At 56.3% G+C, this 19,768-nt stretch overlaps 5 protein-coding genes across 5 annotated transcripts; all 5 read right to left on the bottom strand.

Moving 5' to 3' along the window:
* Positions 1-551: 551 nt before the first annotated feature.
* Positions 552-2,054, bottom strand: LBRM_32_0960 (putative phenylalanyl-tRNA synthetase alpha chain; the record flags this gene model as incomplete). The annotated part of the gene is made up of 1 exon (XM_001567403.2): positions 552-2,054. The coding sequence occupies one exon, from the start codon at positions 2,052-2,054 to the stop codon at positions 552-554; it is 1,503 nt and encodes a 500-aa protein (XP_001567453.2).
* Positions 2,055-5,102: 3,048 nt separating this feature from the next.
* Positions 5,103-7,112, bottom strand: LBRM_32_0950 (conserved hypothetical protein; the record flags this gene model as incomplete). Its single annotated transcript, XM_001567402.2, has 1 exon — positions 5,103-7,112. The coding sequence occupies one exon, from the start codon at positions 7,110-7,112 to the stop codon at positions 5,103-5,105; it is 2,010 nt and encodes a 669-aa protein (XP_001567452.2).
* A 602-nt stretch (positions 7,113-7,714) lies between these two features.
* LBRM_32_0940 (conserved hypothetical protein) lies at positions 7,715-9,970 on the bottom strand (the record flags this gene model as incomplete). The annotated part of the gene is made up of 1 exon (XM_001567401.2): positions 7,715-9,970. One exon carries the CDS (start codon positions 9,968-9,970, stop codon positions 7,715-7,717), a length of 2,256 nt encoding a protein of 751 aa, XP_001567451.2.
* Positions 9,971-15,522: 5,552 nt separating this feature from the next.
* On the bottom strand, positions 15,523-17,052 carry LBRM_32_0930 (conserved hypothetical protein; the record flags this gene model as incomplete). The annotated part of the gene is made up of 1 exon (XM_001567400.2): positions 15,523-17,052. One exon carries the CDS (start codon positions 17,050-17,052, stop codon positions 15,523-15,525), a length of 1,530 nt encoding a protein of 509 aa, XP_001567450.1.
* Positions 17,053-18,136: 1,084 nt separating this feature from the next.
* Positions 18,137-19,537, bottom strand: LBRM_32_0920 (hypothetical protein, unknown function; the record flags this gene model as incomplete). The annotated part of the gene is made up of 1 exon (XM_001567399.2): positions 18,137-19,537. The coding sequence occupies one exon, from the start codon at positions 19,535-19,537 to the stop codon at positions 18,137-18,139; it is 1,401 nt and encodes a 466-aa protein (XP_001567449.2).
* Positions 19,538-19,768: the final 231 nt, after the last annotated feature.

Below are 19,768 nucleotides of genomic sequence, written 5' to 3'. Positions count from 1 at the left end.
CTTGGGAGGAGGGGGACTCCGCGTGACGGCAGCACAAAAGGCACCGCGCCTTCACAATATGAAGAGCAGCCACAACACACGCGCGCGAAGAAACGGGTGACCAAAGAGTACAACACAACCAACGAGCAGCCAGGAAAGAAAACGTTCCGCAACTGGGCACATCACTAGGATCCTTACGTACGCACGCACAAGCGAGCGTCTCGCTCTCGGGTGAGGGATGGGACAACCGCACTTTCAGGCGCGATGGTGGTGTGCATGAGAGTGTGCACACCACCAGCATCGCACACGTACACGAAAACGTAATAATTGGTGCTTTGCTGCATAAACCCATGACTGCTCGCCTGCTTGACTATCCAGGGACGTGGCAACGGAGGAGAAGAGAGGACGTTCAGCGCCAAAGAATACCACAAGCAAAGGAAATGGAGTGAGCAGAGATTTTCCCAAAGGACAACCAAAGAGAGACCACCCCACCCCCTGAACCGCAGATGAGTCTCCAGCACAGGACAAGACGACTTACCCCATTTCGCCCTCTCCAACATGTTCGCTCACGTCTAATAGCGGGCAATTGCGGCGCGCTTGATGGAGCGAATATCAACACGATGGCCAAAGAGCTCGTGAATGTTGTTGATACCGTACTTGATCATCGTCGGTCGCTCTAGCGAAAGCCCCCAAGCCATCACTGCCACGTCGTCTTCGAAGCCCATTGGGCGCAGCAGCTCTGGTCGGAAGAGGCCGCTGTTTCCCACCTCGATCCACTTGTTCAGGCCGGTGTGGAAGCCAAAGATCTCCATTGAGGGCTCCGTGTACGGGTTGAAGGCGGGCTTGAAGCGTAGCTGAGAAACGCCAATGCGACGGAAAAAGGAGTCGAAAGTGTGCATCATTTTGGCAAGAGAGATGTCGCGATCAATCACGCACCCCTCAACTTGGTGGAACTCGCACAAGTGGGTGCGGTCCATTTCCTCGTTGCGGAATACGCGGTCAATGCTATAGTACCGCCCAGGAGTAAAGTGCAGCTTGCCATCTGGACCACGCTTCGCACATTTGGCGAGATTTTTTAGCACGAAGGCTGAGGAGCCGGTGGTGTGGGTACGCAGCACGTTGCGACTTGCCTCCTCAAGCTTCCACGGCGTACGGAAGCTCTCCTCGTGCTGCGCCTTGACGCGCTCCACGTACTCCAAGTCGCTCACATTTGAGGTCTCTGGCTTTGACAGGAAGAAGGTGTCCTGCAGATCCCGCGCCGGATGCTGCTGGGGAATAAAGAGCGAGTCAAAGTTCCAGAACGACACCTCTGCCCAATGCTGCGTGCTCATCTCCTGGAACCCAAGCTCCATGAGAATCTCGCGGAACTCCTGGCGCACCTTCAAAAGCGGATGCAGTGCACCGCCACCCACATCCGCACCCTGTGCAGAGAAGTTGTACTCCTTGAACTGACGCTCTTTCCACGAGCCGTCGGCGAGCATCTCGCGCGTCAGGTCCCCCACTGCCTTCGCAGCACGTTCCACAGCGTATGACGGCCCCTTTGTATACACAAAGACCTTCTTCGCCTCCATCGCCGCGAGCTTACGCTTCTTGAGCGTCTCCATCGCCTTGGCATCAATTTGGTTCGCGGCGGCGGCAGTCTCCTTTAGCAACTCCCGAACAGTGTCAACGACATTTTCGCTGCCCGGCACGCGCTCCAGAAAGACCTTCCCCGCCTCCTTTGTCGTCTTGAACATCTTCGACTTGATGCCGTTGGCCAGCGCCACCCCCGTTGCCTCCTTGCCGAGTTTGCTCGCTACGTCCTCCTGACTCATCTTGTCATCCTTGAGCAGACTCCAGACTCGGTACTCGGGGCTACCGCTCTCCATAATCTGCAGAGCCTCGCTGGAGAGCTTTAGGACCATCCTCTGCTCCATTTCCGAGTGGATGTAGTTATCCGCCTCCAGCGACTTACCAGCGCCCACGACGTCCTGGTGGTCGGCCCCAATCGACTCTGCTACATCTGTCGAGAACACTCGCTCGGTACTCGACAGCGCCTTGAGGATGGTCGCCTCAATTGACACCTGCTCTGTCATTTCAGTAGACAAACGCCACTGTGGAAGGCAAAAACAAAAAGTGAAGCGGACTACTTGAATGAATGGCAGGGTATATTAGTGGCACCACGGAGGCGTATATGGTTGGGCACGAGCCAGCGCAGGTGCACGAAAGGGTACGCTTCGTTGCTCTTGTGTACTTGTGGGTGCAGCGCGTGCAGGCAAGGGAACAGAACAAGAGAGAGGGACACGAGGTGGCACACCGATAAAAATGAAAACCGCACTGCCCAAGGATAGAAGGGTAGTTGGGTAGCAACGACAACACGGAGGATTCTCTGTGACCCCATCATCCACGCCGTTAGCGGGTGTGCACGTATTCAGCTTTTCGCTGCTGGTCAACAGGAGCAGTTTGGGTGCAACTGCACGGCTCTGCACATCCTTTGCCGCCACAGTATACACAACGGTTAATACATGCTGCCTACAGTACCACAGGTGATGCCCACTGAAAGAGCTACACAGCGTCCAGTAACCGAGTGGCGTCTCCTCATGAAGGCGATCCTCTATCCCGTGCTCGTGTTATGTGCTGTAACACAAACTTCCTCTCTTCGCCACGTCCACGCGCATGATCCGTTAACATAAACGAGTAAAACAACAAACTAGCAGAAGAAATTTTTCCAGTGTGCCCATTCTCGGCCACGCAACATGAGCCAAACGCCACTCCTCCTCCAGCCCGCCACAGGCAGCTCGCGCCGTGTGCCGCAGCGCTAGACACGCGCCGCAGCCATGCGCTGACCCCAGTCATCCGAGCACGGCCGCAGACTCGAGCTGCACCCACCCACCCTCGCCCCGCAGTCCGCCTCAGAGACCCCCTCCATCGTGCCGGCCGCCACCAGGCGCAGGCTCCCCACGCCAGTAGAGAGCGAGGGCCGGGACTGAAGCTGCTTGGCTTCCCTGTGCCGTGGGGCCCTGGACCCAGACACCACGCACTGAGGAGTCGCCCACCATCAGGGCGTGCGCTTCTATTTCATAGAAAAACAGTGGTTGAGTTAGAGGCAACGCCGCAAAAGAAACGTTCAGCGCGATTTGCGCTGGCATTGACACAGAAGGGGGGGACTGCCGTAGGCGTGCCCGAAGTGCAATTCCGGTAGTAGGGAAGGTACCGTTTCCTCTCCGAGGAGGTGCACTTCAAAGTAGAGCAGCTCACTCAGCCGTTCGCTACCAGCAAAGGCACCTTCATTGCTGCACAGCAGCTGTAAGGGAGAAAACTGACGCGCCACCGTGGACTTCCGCCCTGAAATAGCCGTCCACTGAATAGTAGTCACGAGACTGTAAAGGCGAGCACGATTGGGAGTGAAGGCCAGTACGACGGAATTCACTGTAAAGAATGGCGAGTCATCAAAGAATGACTCGCTCCGTGCTGAGGGGCGCGATTGACAACGACAGGAAATAGAGCAAAAGAACGACATGCAATCCGATGAAGAGAGAAAAGGAAAGCAACGAGGGAGGCACACAGAAGGAGAGAGCGAGCGACCGCGCGATTGACTTGGACAGAGCACCAAGAGAAGAGCGGAAAAGAAAAGCGCGTTGCAGCCTCAAGGGCGGTAACGGCAGTGAGAAATCGATGAAACGATGTGAAAACAAAAAAAGTAGTCACACCCGCACACTGACCCACGCGCGCACCCCGATCGCCCAGACGTCGGGTAAGCAAACAGAAAAAGCGCCGGCACTGAAAGACGTGTCGGAGCAGCTGCGCTGAGTCTGTCATAGTGAATTCTCGTCTCTCTCGCGCGCGCTACGAATGCAAGCACTAGACAGAGCGGCGACAGGGAGGTGAATTGGTTCTGAGTGGATGCCAAAGAATGCCGAACTCACCGGCGATGAGTAGAGGAGAAAGAGCGAACGCTTCATTCGCTGGGCGTATGTGGTGGGTCCCTATGAAGGCGGGGTGAGCTCGCGTCACAGAGAGGGGAGCGAAGTAGAAGCATAGACGAGGGCAAAAATGGCGCTGTCGATTGTAAGTACTTTACGACCTTGGCGAACAAGAGATCAAGAGACGGGGAAGGAGAATGCGCATGGGAGCGATCGCGCTATGGGATTCGCACGTATGCCGACGTGTCTAGCTAGAGTGTGGTCGCCCTCATTAGAGAGCCCATTCAATAAGAAAGGTCAAAAAGGAGGATGGACAACGTCAGCGAGAGAGGACGCCTTCCATGTCTTCCACCCTTCGTGTTTCACTTGGGCGCCTGGACACTTGGGGTGCCCTGCGCACGGCTGTGTACTGAGGGGGGAGGGGGGAGGGGGCTACTTGAGGCGGACAACGTGTTGGAGAAACGGGATACAGGGTCGATTGAGCTGCTGTAGGGAGCCATACAAGGACAGAGAGACATGGACAACAGTGCCTCGAAGCAGTTTCGGAGCAGCGCCAATCTGGATAGTGGAAGCACAGAGGCGCCTACACACAGCGTGTGTTTCCGGGTGAGGAAAATCGACATTGGCGGTATAAAGTTAAGCTCAAGGGAGAGCAAAAAGGGGGAAGAAGAGACAAGACGACAAGATGTAACGCGTCTTTCCCACGCCAAAGAGAGGGGCCCACATGGACCATTTAGGCCAGTAAGGACTGCGACGTTGTTCAGTCCACACGAAGAAAGAGCATATGTCGACAGCATGGAAGAGTCATGCATACTGTCGTCCCGCGGTTGATTCGGTGAAATATGACCTTTGGATACATATCCTCCCCCCCCCCCTCCCCTTCATTTTCACGAGTCTCAGCAGACCGGGCTCAACAGCTGCCACCTGAACGGCGCACATGGCACCCTACGGGGCTGGAGAGGAGGACGCATGCGGATACCTACAGACTTGTTAGCAACTGCAAAGATAACATGCGCCCGCTAGAATGTTTCTTCACTGCTTCTCTTTGTTTTCGCGGCACCAGTGTCGTGCTTCTGGCATGGACCTCTTCGGAAGCAGCTGCGCCTCCGCCATGCTGGCATGAAACACCGCTGGAACAGAAACGACAAAATCGCAGTTTGATGTAACGCGTGTCAGCCGTTGCAGAGTAGACTCAGACAAAAGCCACAAGCGCGCGCACCTTTATATAAGACTCGGTTTTTCGTTTCCGATGGATGGCTCTTTCTTTGTTCGTCGTACACGCCGCAACTGAGGGAGGACCACCGCATCAAATTCGTCATTGTAGTAGTGCGCCGTGATGAAGGAGGCGGTTCGGGTCAGTGCTGCCTTCGCGTCAGTGTCTGTTGCGGCCCGTTGACGCTTCTGCGCAGACGTCGCAGCTACCGAGCAGCCGGCTAGGCTATTCGCTGCCGTCCAGACCGCTCCACCGGTGGAGACGCATCCTTTGCTAATTTCTCCGAATCGTGAGCCCTCTATTTCCCAAGGCTCCTTTGCCACGTCCATCTCCGCCCCCTGCGTCGAGGCGGTACCGCTGCTAGGGCTGGCGTAAATGTGGCTGCCACCGAGTTCATCGAGCGCGGCTGTGTGTCGCAGCCACGGTGGCAGCATTGCCCGCTTCAGCAGCTTCTGGTGGCTTTCCTGCTGCCTCGCTGCGTCAATCTCTCGCTGAGAAATGAGACGCACGTGCACCGACGCGGCGTGACGGTGGCGGGAGCGAAACTGGTCGGCTAGCGACGCGCAGCTCCGAAGCCGATCTTGATACTCGCGCTCGGTGAGTATTTCCTGCACATCCACTACACTCGCCGCGTCGCTCACAGAGGCAAAGCGCGCGCTATAGAGCAACAAGAATGCAGCAGCTTGCTGAAACAAAAACGGGTCGCGGGCCAGCGTGCAATCGAGCAGGAGCCTCAGAAGTGGCACAGCTGCAGCAGCGGAAGCACCTGTGCTCGCAGCGGTGTTGTGCACTGCTGTCTTGTGCGTCTCGGCAGTCAATAACGAAGACACCGGTGCGGCACTCGGCGTCTGTGACTGTTCACGTGCAACGAAGCGCTTCCACATCTGCCTCACCGGTGGCAGCAGCGTGACCAGAGTCTCCTTCTCCTTCACACGTTCCTGTAACTTTGTCTGGATGAAGTGAAGGCAGAGGCTCAGGATGTCCTTGCCGCACCGCGGACAGCGGGTGAGGGTTTCACAAAACTCCTCGACAAGGAAGTAGCAAGAACAGCCGAGACAGGGGACACCACGAATCGCGTTTCGGCGCCGCATTGCCTCTGAGATATCGACGTAATCGTCGATGCCCCTGCCGGACGGCCCGACGCCGCCGCTGGTCGCCTGTGCTTCCTCTGCGTGGGGTGGGGGGCCGGAGGCAAAGAAGGCGTAAGCATTGCTTGTATCAAATTTCTGGTACGCCGCCAGCTGCGCCTGCTTCACAGACTCCACGTACCGACATGGCGGCACATCGGTCACGCACGCAGACAGCAGCAGACGCGTCACATGGGCGTACACAAGGGGCAACATTTGCTTGTAGTTCAGGTAGTATCGAGTCTCCTTGGAGCCCCCCTCTCCGTCGCCAGTGCGTCGGTCGCGTTGCACCGCATCCTCATCCTCCAATGCGTCGGGCGCAGCTCCAACAAACGACCCTTCCGACTCCAGCTGCCGCGCAGTGCACCGCATTCCCGCCGGAATGCCCTCCAGACCAAACCGCACCCGATCCTCGGTGATCCCCAAGTAGTTCACCAGCTCCTGCACCGTTACGCCGTCCGCCCCAAAGACGAGGCACATCGTGTCCACCACCAAGATCGTCAGGGGGTGATGAGCGGTCATCCGGAAGTAGAGCTGGGCGATAGCAGTGGCACGGAGCGCGCCGGCACCAGGCGTGGATGGATCCCACGCCTGCTCCAGCGAGCCAGCCACATCCATACTCGTGTACTCTCTAAATGTGAGTAGGGGGGACGCATGCTGACGGAGGTGTAGCTCGTGACCTCGGAGGAACGTCAAAAAGCAAACAGAAAGGGAGGAGGGTCCTAATACGAGAGTACACACGTGCACGAACCAAAACGCATAGGCACCTACGTCGAGAGCCGTCACGAACGCGTGCGCCGAGATCGGTGAGCAAAACAGGGAGATCAGCACAGTACCTGCACTTGCGCAGGTAGCATGCTTATTACGGGCTGGAGAAATTACTGAGCTCATGCACACCGAGAGGCAGGGGGGCGGTCACGTATGCGCGCTCGTGAAGGTGTAGCTGGGAAACACGGCATGCACACAGGGGCCGATGACGCGTCTTGCGCAGTTGAGTTGACTGAGGAAAGCTTCAAAGGCGCCGAAGCGACAGGGAAAGGCCTGGCGGCTCGAGCGCCTTTCGCACGTGCTCTCGCTCGCATTCGCCGCGCAGAGTCGACGCAGCATCCGTGGTAATGGGCCGTCCGAGGCTATACGCGGCGATCCCTTTTGCAGTGTACATCCCCTCCCCCGCCCTCGCCTGCCCGCATAGGTTGACCTGACAGCAGTTCCTTTATTGTCCCTCACGCGGCCCCAGACCCAAGAGTACAAGCACAAAAAAACAAGTACACCCTTTGACGACAGCATCAGCGACAGCGACTCAAGCGGCCGGCGCAGGTACAGGCTCATCACACGCAGCGCACGCCAAGCACCCATCCTCGATAGGCAGGATGTGCATGTCCTTCGCACCCACTCTTCACCTCTTCGCTGCGCACGTGTCATACCTCTTGCGGCGCCGAGGCCAACCTCACGCAACCAGGAGCGACTAACCTACAAAACTACACACAGAACCTCTACCTCTTTGCAGCCCTCGTCTTTGCCTTCGTCGTCTTTGGTGATGCCTCAGGTGCGGACGACTCCGCCTCGCCTCTGTTCGCCCCCTCTGGAAGAGGCTCAGGTTTCTGCGGCGGGGGCGGCACCGGCGCCTCTGCAAAATCTTGAGGCGCTGCCTCGCTTTCCTGTGGTGGCTCAGCCGCCTGCTGTTGCTGCTGCTGATGCGGTGGTGGCGTCTCCTGTTGACCGCCGCACTGCACAGCATCCCCGTCGTCGTCCTCGTCTCCTTTGTCCACGCCGTCGCGCAAGGGCCGCGGACCTGGTGGGAAGCGTGAGAAGGTCACTCGGAGAAAGCGACCGCGCACCTCCTTGGCGTGTACCGCGATGAGAGCGTCTACAGCCGTCTCCGTATCCTTATAGGCGACAATGACTCCTGTAGGACCTCGACGGTAGTACGAGTCTGGCTCAAACCCGACCTCCTTCATGATCCCCTTCAGCTCGTCATCCAGGATGGCCTCCGTGAGGTTGGTGATGTACAGGTTCTTGTCTGGGCGCACACGGCCTCGCACGTTCACTGGCGCTCGCGGCGGTGTGCGGTGGTGATAACCAGTCGTGAAAACCGCAGCCTGGGCTGTCGGATCAGTCGCCGACTTCGTTTCCCACTCCGCCTCCCGCGCTTGGTACCCGCTGAAGCGCTTCAGCCGCAGCACACCACCGCGAAACGGGCAGTGCTGCAGGTATTGAATCGCCGTCAAGGTATCGCCAGGATGTTGGAACTGCGCCACCACGTTCGTGCGCTCGCGAAACTGCCGTTTCAACGAGTTCACGTTGCCGAAAACCTCTAATAGCACCCATAGGTCATACAAAGGAGCCGACTCGTTCACACCGCTGACCAAGACGATACAGGGGCTCACCTGCGATCCCGGAGGGCGCACGACGCCGATACCGCCACCTCGCGCCGGCGGTGCCCCTGAGGAGTCGTACGGGCTGAAGCCGGTGGCAGCACCGGACCCCGGACCGCTCCCACGACCCACGATACCACCCCGAATGGTGCCCCGGCCACCTCGCCCTATCGCCCCAGGTGCCATTCCACGAGTAGTCTCACCCTCGCCACCCTGTCGCACTGCAGAGCCTCCATCGTGCGCATAGCCTGAACCGGCACCATAGCCGTCTCGGCAGCCACCGTTAGGATCGGTTGTGGACTGCCCAGGCTGCGGATGCTGCGACTGCGGCGCGGCATTTGACGGGGTGGAGTCGCTATAACATCGGGCACTATCGCCGCCGCCCCAGCCCGCGCCGGGCGCGTCGGGTTGAGCGGGGGCGTGCGATGTCACCCCGTACGGATTCGCATGCCCCGAGGGCGGCGAGTTGGTGGAGCTTTGCGTCGGATAGCCGTAGCCGCTGTTGCTGTTGCCGTACAAGTGCGGTTGGTGCAACGGCTGAGGCGGCTGCGCGGGGTCGAATTGGTCCCACATCGGCTCAAAGTACAGCTTGATGTAGCAGCAGTTGGGATAGATTGCGTTGTTGTGAAATTGGTCCATGGCCTGTTGCGCCGCCGCTGCGTCTGCAAACTCCACCGTGCCGGTGGTAGTTGGGCCGTACGGGCCACACGACACACTCGCGGGCGGAGCAATCATGCTGAACATCTGCATGAGTACGTCGCGGGTAATCGGGTAGCGACAGTCCTCCACAAGCACACGTAGACGCCGAGAAGGCTGAGGAGGCGTTGGCATGATTGCGTGGCCACTGCCGCCGCCTCTGTGGCTGGAGTTTGTAATGTAACTGCCCGTGCTTTGCGGTTGCGACTGCAAGGGCATCTGCTGTGGTTGTTGTGGGTAGAGCTGCTGTGGCTGCAGGTGCTGCTGTGGCGGACGACTGAGCTCGTGTTGGGGATACTGCTGCGGTGCCATGTTGCTGTAGATGGGCTGTTGCTGCTGGGCACCATCACCAGAGCCATACCCGTAGCCACCTATCTGTTGCTGCTGCAGATGTTGCGGTGATTGGGGCATCGCCTGCTGCTGTTGAGTCAGGTGATGCTGCGGCTGCAGTGGTGGCCCCTGCACCGGAGCGTCCACGCGCACCGAGGTGCCAATGACGTTCACAGAGCGTCGATTCAACAGTGCCTGGGCCTCCTGCTTCGTGCGCATTGTCACAGTGGCCTGAGATGCATGTGAATGCATCTCAATGTGGACGGCGGTGCCATACATGAGTAAGGCCCGGTGGATATCCGACTCGATGCACCCCATCGGGAGGTTGCTGAGGACCACAGTGGACATGGTGAACAGCTACGCTGACTGGGTGAGGGGGGCACACCGAATAAAAACAACACAAAAAAGAGGTGGAGAATTAGGAACCAAGGAAATGCTAGCTAGATATGGAGAAGCGGCGAACCAAAAAAGAGGTGCAGTGGCTAGACAGCGACAGCTACAAGAACAGATCACTAGCGAAGGAGGCAGAAAGAGAGACAGCGACAGACATCCACAAAGTCGGCGAAGGAGACGCCACCTCGAGTGAGCTGAAGGAGGTAGCAGGCAAAGAACTCCAACAATTCACGCAAATGCACGACAGACAACACACATGGACAGAACAATGATGAAAGGTCACCTGTGGAGAACAACGAGGAGATGAAAAAAAAAGGGAAAAAAGGTGAGAAGAGCCAACAAGACAGTCAATACGTGATGTCACCCTGTCCTGCAAGCGCTCCGACCTGCCGAGTAGCCACTTCCACGCACACGCTCGCCTCCTTTTGGTGCGGTAGCCTGTCCGTACTTTTCACGTTCCTTGTATTCGAGCGAGATCAGTTTTCCTCTCTGCGTGCCGCTTTTTGCTTCCTGCGGCCTGGTAAAGGGGAGAAAGCAACAGCCTTGCAAGCGCACTTTTTAAGTGAAATGAACTGCACGGGTGGTTTTGGGCAGCCACCCGCTTCCCTGTTTTGTTGTTTACTTGACTTTGTTCCAGCGTCCTTCGTCTTCCTTCCTTCCTCTCAGCACAGAATTAATTAACAAAGCCCAGAAAAAAAAAGGCGGCGAGAAAATGGGAGACAGCACCTGCCCGAGGGGGATGGGTGGCAGTGCACTCGAGGGAGGCAATAAAATCCACCGTAAACTCGTCGTCTGTTGTCGATGTGCTTTTTTTTCCTCGTGTTTGCGGCGTTGGCTTCCTAACTCGATGCACACAGGCGCGGAGACACCAGTGAAGTCGACGACGGAGAAGGAGAGAAGCAGAACGTACACGCGCAGAAGAGTCAAAGACGTTTTCAAGGCTGAGAGAAAGAGAGACAATGTGGGAGTGGGAGAGGGTGGGAGGGAGTGGAGTTCGATGATGCATCAAGCCGTCGCGGCTGTTCATCTAATTTGTTTTTTTTTTCCTTTTTCGTCTCCTACGTGCTCATGCCCGCCATTGGCCTTCGCCCACTGTCTCCTCCTCCTCTTGGTGTGTTTCTCAGTTAAAGCGAGGTCGTTTGCTGTTGTCCACGTCATGCAATCGCGTATGTACGCACCGGTGGTGCACAAAAAATCAGCTTTTTGATCCTTCTCTGCGAGCCTGCGCAGAAGCGCAGGTATTTACTTCTCATGTTTTAATTCCCAACGAGCTTTGCTTCTGTTTTTTTTTTTTTTGGGGGGGGGGTGTCGTGCTGTTGTTTGCCCCACGCCTTTGAGTGTGGCTGTGCGTCTCTTGACGAGTACTGAATCGTGGGTTTCGAAGAGGTCACCAAGGCTCCTCCTGCACGCAAGCACGCCCGTACACAAAATGGGTGAAACCGAGTCGCCCTTTCGTGAGTAGAGGCACCTTTACTTTCCCTGTTTCTGGTGAACAAGGCATACAGCTACACGCATAAATGCAGCGGCAAATGCACAGACGTGCATGGGTGTGTAGGTCCTTGTGTACACAGTGTCAGACCAGATCCTCCTTTTCCTTTTTTTCCAATTCTCATCCCGATGCGCCGCCAGTCGTACCTGCTAGGACATTGTTTTGCCTTCTCTGTTTCCTGAACATTTCGCAGCTGTTGGGGGTAGTACTGGTAGAACATAGTAGCTCATCTAGTTTGCTGACATCTCCCATTAGACGCTGACGAGTTGCAGCACTGCAACAGTCCATGTAGCACTGTCGATAACCCCACGTTTTCCACGACAACCCCTTCAGTAGGTGCTCGGATAGCTGCGCAAAGCTCCATTTCAAGAAAACTCCTAGAGCAGCCCAGCCCACCTCCACCTGCCTCCTCAGTCCAGCGATTGGGGTTCTTGAGGCTGTGGTGATGGCGAAAACACACCAAACGACATAGACTTGTGAAACGTACATGCGCAGCTGAACCACGTGCGGAGGGGTGGGTAAGAAACACCAGAAAAGACAACACGACGGACACCACCCTCCCAGCCCATAGCCCTTCTACCACGGGGTGTTGTTTATTTGCATCGTTTCTTTAGCATTGGGTGAAAGCTTCTCTTTTTTTCCGGAGGTGGTCAGGTAAAGAGATCAGTAGGTGGAGAGGGCAGCAGCGCAGCAGCGCGGCATGTTGTTTTGCATTTCTTAGCTGAACCAGGTCGCTCACCAGATCACATGAATATGCAAAGATGTGTGTGGGTGTGGGTGCGTGCTCACCCCTCAAGTCGAACAGAGAGACCGCCACGTACAACGCACCTATATGTGCAGTAATGAGCAGTGCACTCCTTGGTTACTTCATGTCTCAGCCCACGAAAAGCAACTGTGGTGCGTGAGAGTTACACGAAAAGCAGCGGAGAGAGAGAGAGGAGAAAGTGATTGAGTGGGGGGAGGGGAGGGGGGGGGGGGCGCTGGAGTTTGTGGGTGTTAAACAGAGAGTCAATGAAACGGAGCCGAGGAAGAGAAGAGGGCCAGAAGAAGGACAGGTAGCCGTGCACCTCCTTGCAGACCTCACATTGCCGTCAGAGAAACACACATCAATACCCGTGTACCAGTAAAAACTAAGTAAGAAAAAGACTAGCACGCAACAGAAAAGAGCAGAACGGACACACGCACACGCACATAGGCGTAAGAGGGCGCGGTGCAATGAAGAGCGTTCCTCACACACTGTACCCCTCGCTTGCTTCGTAAAAGAGTATGACATCAAGAGTCAAGAAATGGTTGAGCAGAGAAAAAAAAGAGGGTTGCATCCCCGGAAAGAAAACGAAGAAATAACGTGTGGGGAGATGGGTGGCACAAGACGCACATGGCGTTGTCCCTTCCAGCTCATTCCCCCTCTCCGATAGCGCTCGCTTTCCCTCGTTCGCGAAAGTGAGGTAATGCACAAGGGAGCAATCTCACAGTTTAAGGTCGAAAAGCACTGCTACACAGTAAGGTGATCCGCATGGTGATGCAGTGGACCCACGCAGAAGAAGAGCAACAACAAAAAGACGAAGACGCACGTGTGCCGCGTGTAAGTCCACCTCTTTTCTTTTTTTTTTTCGTTTATGCCTTTGCTTGGAATACCCGAGCGTTAACAAATGGGTCGACGAAAGATAGCCGAGGCAAGGCGTGCGACACAGCGCAAGGTAATAAGAAATCCGATGTTAGCAGTGAAACAGATCGCGTAAAGGGAGATGGGTTTGTGTGGGGGCCGCCCCACATTTGATGCTTCCTTAGCTGCAAGAGGGAAAGAACCAGGCACATCACCGAAGCATTGCGGATCTCGTTGAGCGCATCTTGTACCGCTACGAAGGACAGAACGACCTCCACTGAATAAACAAGCACGAGTTTCCGCCATCTGAGAGACGAGGGAAACAAGGGAGTAACACAGACACATGAGCCTTGCTCAGGATCGGGCAGTACTCGGTCCTGCGTCGGTGGAGCGCTGCGCCAGGAGCCGCGGCGCAGGCGTGACACCGTTTGCAGAGAAAAAGAGGGAAAAGGGTGGAGAGGGGTCCTCAAACAAGGCGTTGGGGCCAAAGCAGACGAAAGCGATGATGCTCTGCCGATGAAAGAGGGGAAAGACTCAGCCTGTCTTGAAGCGACTAGTATACGGTGGAACTAATTACTTGAAAAGAATGCTGCTGCAAGGAAGGACTGTGTGCAGCGACTTGGAACGGAGAAAGAGAGAGGGGAAAAAATAGTGAGCTTTCAGAATGAGTCGCAAACTCTCCACGACGCATGATGCGCTGCCTCAAAGGCGTTGGCGATGGACTCAACGATCGTATAGTATCGGACATGGAAAAAAAAAAAATTAAACAGTAATTTTGCGCGAAACGGAGAGGTGCATTTGCTTGAGAGAACAAGGTAACGTGAGTATGCGTGAGTGCCTGGCGATAAGCGGAAGAGAAAGACGTCGGTATAGTGGCCACCGGCTGCAGCGGGTGGAGAGAACTCAAGAAAACGTAGAGATGAGAAAACAAGAGCCTCCTCGGGGTGCTGTAAGAAGAAACACATAAGGACAAACAAACGAAAGAAAAGGCTGCCCTGAACGCGAACAGAAAGTCCATTGAAGAAGTTGGGGCCTTTACGCACACATGTGGGTGTGCGGATGTGTGGGAAACACGGGGAGAGAAAAACGAAACAAAGAGGAAGACAGAGGGGGAGAAGAAGAGACAGCGAACAAGGTGGAGAAGACGGTCAAGGTGGAGCGTGGAGGTCCCAGGAAGGTATGGGGGAAGAGAGGGTTTCTTTGTGGTGATCATGCACCCCTCCCCACGCAACAAGAACACGGTGAACGAAAAAGGAAAAACAGATGAGGCTGCAAGCTCGCGAGCACCGATCAAAACTGGAAAGCATGCAGACGAGGGAGGCGGAGGAGCCGGCGGCGGCTGTGCGTGTGTGTATGTGCGCATGCGCTTGTGCCTGGGTGTGAGCAAGTGACATATCTGCAGCCTCAGCAATACACTCGCCGTCCAACACGCACGCTTGCACTGAGAGGCGCAAGGTTGGCAGTGATGCCTAGAGGAAGAAAGAAAGCACAACGAGGACTGGCACACACGTACACAAAGCACACAAAGCACCCATCCAACGTCACTCTCGCTCTCCCTCTCTCTCTAAACTCATAGAACGCAGAGAAACGGCAGCCAAACGCACCTCCCTACGCACACACGCGCGCATCCACGGAGAGACGAGAAGTCGTGGGATGTCCTCACGGAGAAAAGGAAAGACGACAAACGGTGAGACACGCAAGTGACTTTGCCGCGTCACAGCATTCCAACAAAGCGCCCGCGCAGAGGATAGCACGCACACATACGGAAGGACAAGACAAGGTTACGAGGGGGGAGGGGGTCACGTTTCGGGTCATGGCAAGTCTTTTCGTTTCTCCCTCCTGTTCAGCTTTTTTGTTTCTTTAACATACCTTAACAACAACAACATGGAAAAAAAAAACACAGCAAAACGAGAGATTTAAGCTCCAGCAAGCACCAGGGTGCAACAGGAGGGCAATAGAGAAGATAAGAGTGTTAGAGAGCGAGATGAAGGGGTGAGCCGACGTGTCTGCCGGTGTGTGCCTGCATGTACGCACACGGTCAGATGTGGCATTCTTCTTCCTCCTTTTCTCCTACCTCTCCCCTTCCCCTTTTCCACCTCTTCCCTCTTACAGCCATGGAATCCTTGCAGAGGAAAGAGAGAACAAAGTCTTCGCTGGTCTATACGGTTAACTCGCTTTCACAAAGTGAGACGCCAAAACACAAGTGCGTCAACGCCGAAACAACAACGACTGAAACGCACATGCGCACACATACTCGTACCCACAACGGCGGGGAAGGGGACTATTTCGCACAAGAATACCCTCAAACACGCAATCGACGCCTGCGTTACGCTAAAGAAAAGAGAACACATATCATAGAAGGAGAAAACTCTCCATATACAGGGGTGATCGGTTAAAGAGTGTGTGGATGCTGACTCACTGCTTGTTCGCGTGCTCCTCAGCCACCTTATGATCCGTACTGACCGGATCATCGCGCGGTCCCTCAACAAAGATGACGTTAGACTTCTCCTCGTCACACACACTCCCCTGGCACTCCAAGAGCACCTTCACGGAAGTTGCCACGTCCGGCAGGTGAACTTCGAAGGTCCCATCCTCGGACTTAGTGATGCGCTCGGGGTTGATGCCCTTGCCGTTGAGATACGTCATCACCTCAGTGTCCTCGTACGTGTTGCAGCCTGTGATCTTGATGATGCGCGACGGCACGGCCTTGCTGCGATGACCTGGGCTGCGATGGCGGGAAGCGGTGAAGTCGTACTGCACCGTCTCGGGGTCGAGCGGGTCTCCTTCGTCAGTGCACGGGTATCGCTCGACGTAGTTGGGGAAGAGCTTGCCGCTCACTTGGCCACCCACATACGGCACGCGATGCATGTAGGTCACGATGGCTAGCGCGTCGTCCGGTGAGGCAGCCTTCACAGTCAGGATCTCCTTCTTGTTTTGGTTGCGGCGGATCGCCGTAACGCCACCGAAAGATTCCATCAGTGTGAAGATGGGCTGCAGCGGCTCGGTGACTGGGACAAGGGTCACGCTCACAAAGACTGTCGGCGGTTGGCCGAACGGCTGGTACTGGACGTAGTTCATGCGTGGCATCATGGCGGGGCCTCCGCGGATCATGCCACCACGCTGGGCAAATGGCATGTAGCCGGGCTGCAGAGCCATGGGGTCGAAGCCGTAGCCGCCACGGCCGCCGCGTCCACGAGCACGATTGCCGCGCATCATAGCGGTACCGCGAGCGGCACCTGGGAAGCCAACTGTGACGCTCATCATGTCCATGGCGGGGTTGGCACCGTACCAGGCGTCCATCTGCTGTGGCTGCATCATGCCCGAGACGGGGTTGGTGAATACCGACATCGGCATAGGCTGCGGCTGCGGAATTGGCTGGGTTGGCATCGAAATCTGGGGCTGCTGGGGCACCTGGGGCATCTGGGGCACCTGGGGTACCTGGGGCATCTGAGGGTGCTGAGGCATCTGGGGCATCTGGGGGTGTTGAGGCATCTGGGGATGTTGAGGCATCTGGGGCATCTGGGGGAGTTGGGGCATTTGCTGAGCTGCAAAGGCATTGCCATTTTCAAAGGCGGAGGACTGCAGTACGCCACCGTTGTTGCTGTTCATTGGGGCCGGGCTGCCACTCGTGAGCCAGGTGGTGTACTGCATAGACATCTTGTTGCCGTTGTTGAAGATATTGCGGTTGTTCAAACTTGACATGACGCGCTCCGCGGCGAAGTTGTCCGGAAAGTGCGCCACCACCGACGTCTCCTGCGGGTTGTTTGTCGGGGTGATTTGAATCGAGTTGCACGACACGCCGACGCTCTGGAAAACGCGGCGCATGACATCCTCCGTGACGGGTTGCTGAATCTCTGACACGCGAATGCTGATGGTGTTGGTGGGCTGCTGGGTGAAGCCACCAAAGCTCCCCCCACGGCCACCACGACCGCCGCGACCGCGCATGATGACAGAAGAGTGTTGAGGGGGGGGGGGGGGGAAGGAGAGCTGTGGGTCAAATAAACGAACGCAACGAGAAAAGGGGGACGGCAAGGAGGACGGCGAGAGCGACAAATGTAGAGACAAAGCGAGAAAACGAGACTACGGGCACAAGGCGGAGCAGTGCGAAGAACACAAAAGTGTTGAGGGCACATACAGCAAACCACCATGGGATGCCGATTTGGGGAGTAGTGCATGGGTGAAAACAATGTGAGACGCGGCGAAGAAGAAAGGAGAGAATGGTGCAGGGAAGATGAAAGAAACACAAGAAGTGGTAGCGAAGGTGAAAGAGGCGCGTGTGGAAAAAAGGGGGCTGATGGACAAGCGCCGCATCGTGACGCCGTCTATCATCAAGATTGAAGTTCATTTTTTTGGATCTAGCAGCACACGCACGCGTCCCATGGCATTGACCATCACGGAATGGCAAATGAGTCACATTTGCGGCATGATCGCAGATTTCCCTTCGCCCTCGGATGGTACGCCATCACAAACACACACAACACGGAGGTAAACCATCGCCTCTGTGTTATCTCCTGACCCCTTTCAACTCCATCTGTGAGCACCTGTTGCGTCAGGTCTTGTCATTTCGCGTTTTTCTTTCTGGATCATAGACGTGTGGCAGGAGGAACAAGACTCGAAGTAAAGGAAGTACTCGCACAGGACGCACTAACACCCGTTCACAAAGATGGGGAAACTAACTAAACAGACAGAAACCCAAACAATGCCTATAAGACTGGAGGAAAGTATGAGGAATGGGGAGGAGGGGGGAGAGAGCGACTCACAGGAAAAAAACGATGACTGAAACGAATACAAACGAAAAAAAAAAAGAGGCACCAATGAGAAACACGAGTCACTCCAAAAAGAAGTTCCGAGCAAGAAGAAGTCAGAACAAGGAAGGAGGAGAGTTCGTAGCCGCCTCGCTGCAGCAGACACATCTCATCACAGGGGACCACACAGAGCTAAGCGCCACTCGCATAGGTTGGCGCCCGTCCTCCGATGCTCATCCCCCCCCCCTCCCTCTCTTCCTTCTAATGAGCGCTGGTGGAGTTAATCATAGCGTCTTTTGATCACCAGACGGATCCATGAACTGCGAAAAAATCGCGCGGAAATTCGCCCCGCTGGGATCGTTCATGCCATCAATCGACACACCAGTAGCCTGGTCGTCATTGGTCAAGTCGGTGATGTCTGTCGGCGATGCTGACACAAATCGCCCCACCATATTTTCGGCGGCGGCATCCGCACCGTCGGTGCGCCACTGTCCCGTACCTATCGCAGTGGACGCGACGAACTCCTCGACCGTGCTCTGTTCCATCAGGTCGCTTCCATCCACACGACTCAGCGCATTGGCGCTGGAAGCCTCGAAGGCGTATTCGTCATGCTGAGATGTGGAGTTATGACCAACAGTCACGTCATCAGCGACCGCCATCGGCGATGAGACGGCAGGTGCCGCAAGATTTGATCGACTGTCCCACGCCCACGACGATGCGGCCACGGCGCCGCTATACCGCCCCAGCTGTGCTTCGACGTTGGTAGGATCGGCGTCGTGGGCGTCAGCTGGGAAAATGCCGTCAGCGTCCTCCGACCGGTGAAACGGGTTTGCGAAGCTCGGGTTTGCGCTGAGCATGCGGGACGCACTCTCGAGGCTTCGACGCTCACGGCAGAACTTTCGTAGCTCCTCCTCCGCCTGCATTTCCCTCTCCTGCGACCACGGCTCGCCAGCTTGGGCTGCCATGAACTCTTCCTCCTTGAGGCGCTCGGCCATGTTCATCTCCTCCTGCTTCTCACTCAGGTAGGATTGCAAGTTTTTCTCCGAGTCGCTGAGGAAGAGGTCGTCCGAGGACGAGGGAGGCTCTTCTCCCATCAGCGCCACGCGGCGGCGCCACAAACGACGGCGGACGACGCACAAGGGCGTGTGGTTCCTTCTGAACGGAGACAGAACCCGCTTGCAGAGCGCAGCGTTGGCAACATCAGCGTTGCCTCGGCTATCCGACCTTACGAACTGCTCTCCGTAGCGCCACCCGGCCGTGTCAGTGCCGTGTGGGTGCCCCTTGTAAATTTCCCAGAAGCCCACCCACCGGTAGTCCGAGGGGAGCGCCACCGTGAGGATGCGACGGGCCGGCCACTGTGGATTGGAGGCATGAGAAGAGGGAGGGTTAGCCGACTGAAAAGCAGCGTCGAAGTCGGCTGGGTGGGCACCGCAGAGGCGGTACGCCGGGGGTACAAAACAGAAGTTGGGAAGGTCAGTAAGAAAGCGACTGGTGCCCCATCCGATAACCGGATACCAGCGCTGGTTTTCCCACATTTCCACCCAAAGTGTAGGGCCTAGCCTCAGCGCGGACTCATAAGGAGTGCTGATGTTGGAGGACAGCGAACTTTCGCTTCGAGATCGAGAATGTGACGCCTCGTGCTGCTCTGCGCTCGCCGGCGGTGTGGTGGATGGCTCCTGTGGCATCCTCAAGTAGGCTCGTCTGTCTCTGCGTTGTCTCTCTCTCTCTGTATGTGTTTTTCTTTTTGATTCGTGTTCGATATTGAACAGTCTTCTTTTCCTTGGTGATTCTCACCTCCCCCCCCCCCCCAGGCGACTTAGAAAGGTGGGGGGTCGATGACGGCTATGGAGGCAGCCGGTTCTGGTGCGTAAAGTGCTACAGTGTATACGCCTGTGTGAAGGCGGCAACGGCAATGG

This window comes from Leishmania braziliensis, chromosome 32 (assembly GCF_000002845.2).
Source record: "Leishmania braziliensis MHOM/BR/75/M2904 complete genome, chromosome 32".
NCBI lineage: Eukaryota > Euglenozoa > Kinetoplastea > Trypanosomatida > Trypanosomatidae > Leishmania > Leishmania braziliensis.
Note: the sequence above shows the minus strand (reverse complement) of the source record. Positions and strands in the feature narration are given on the sequence as shown.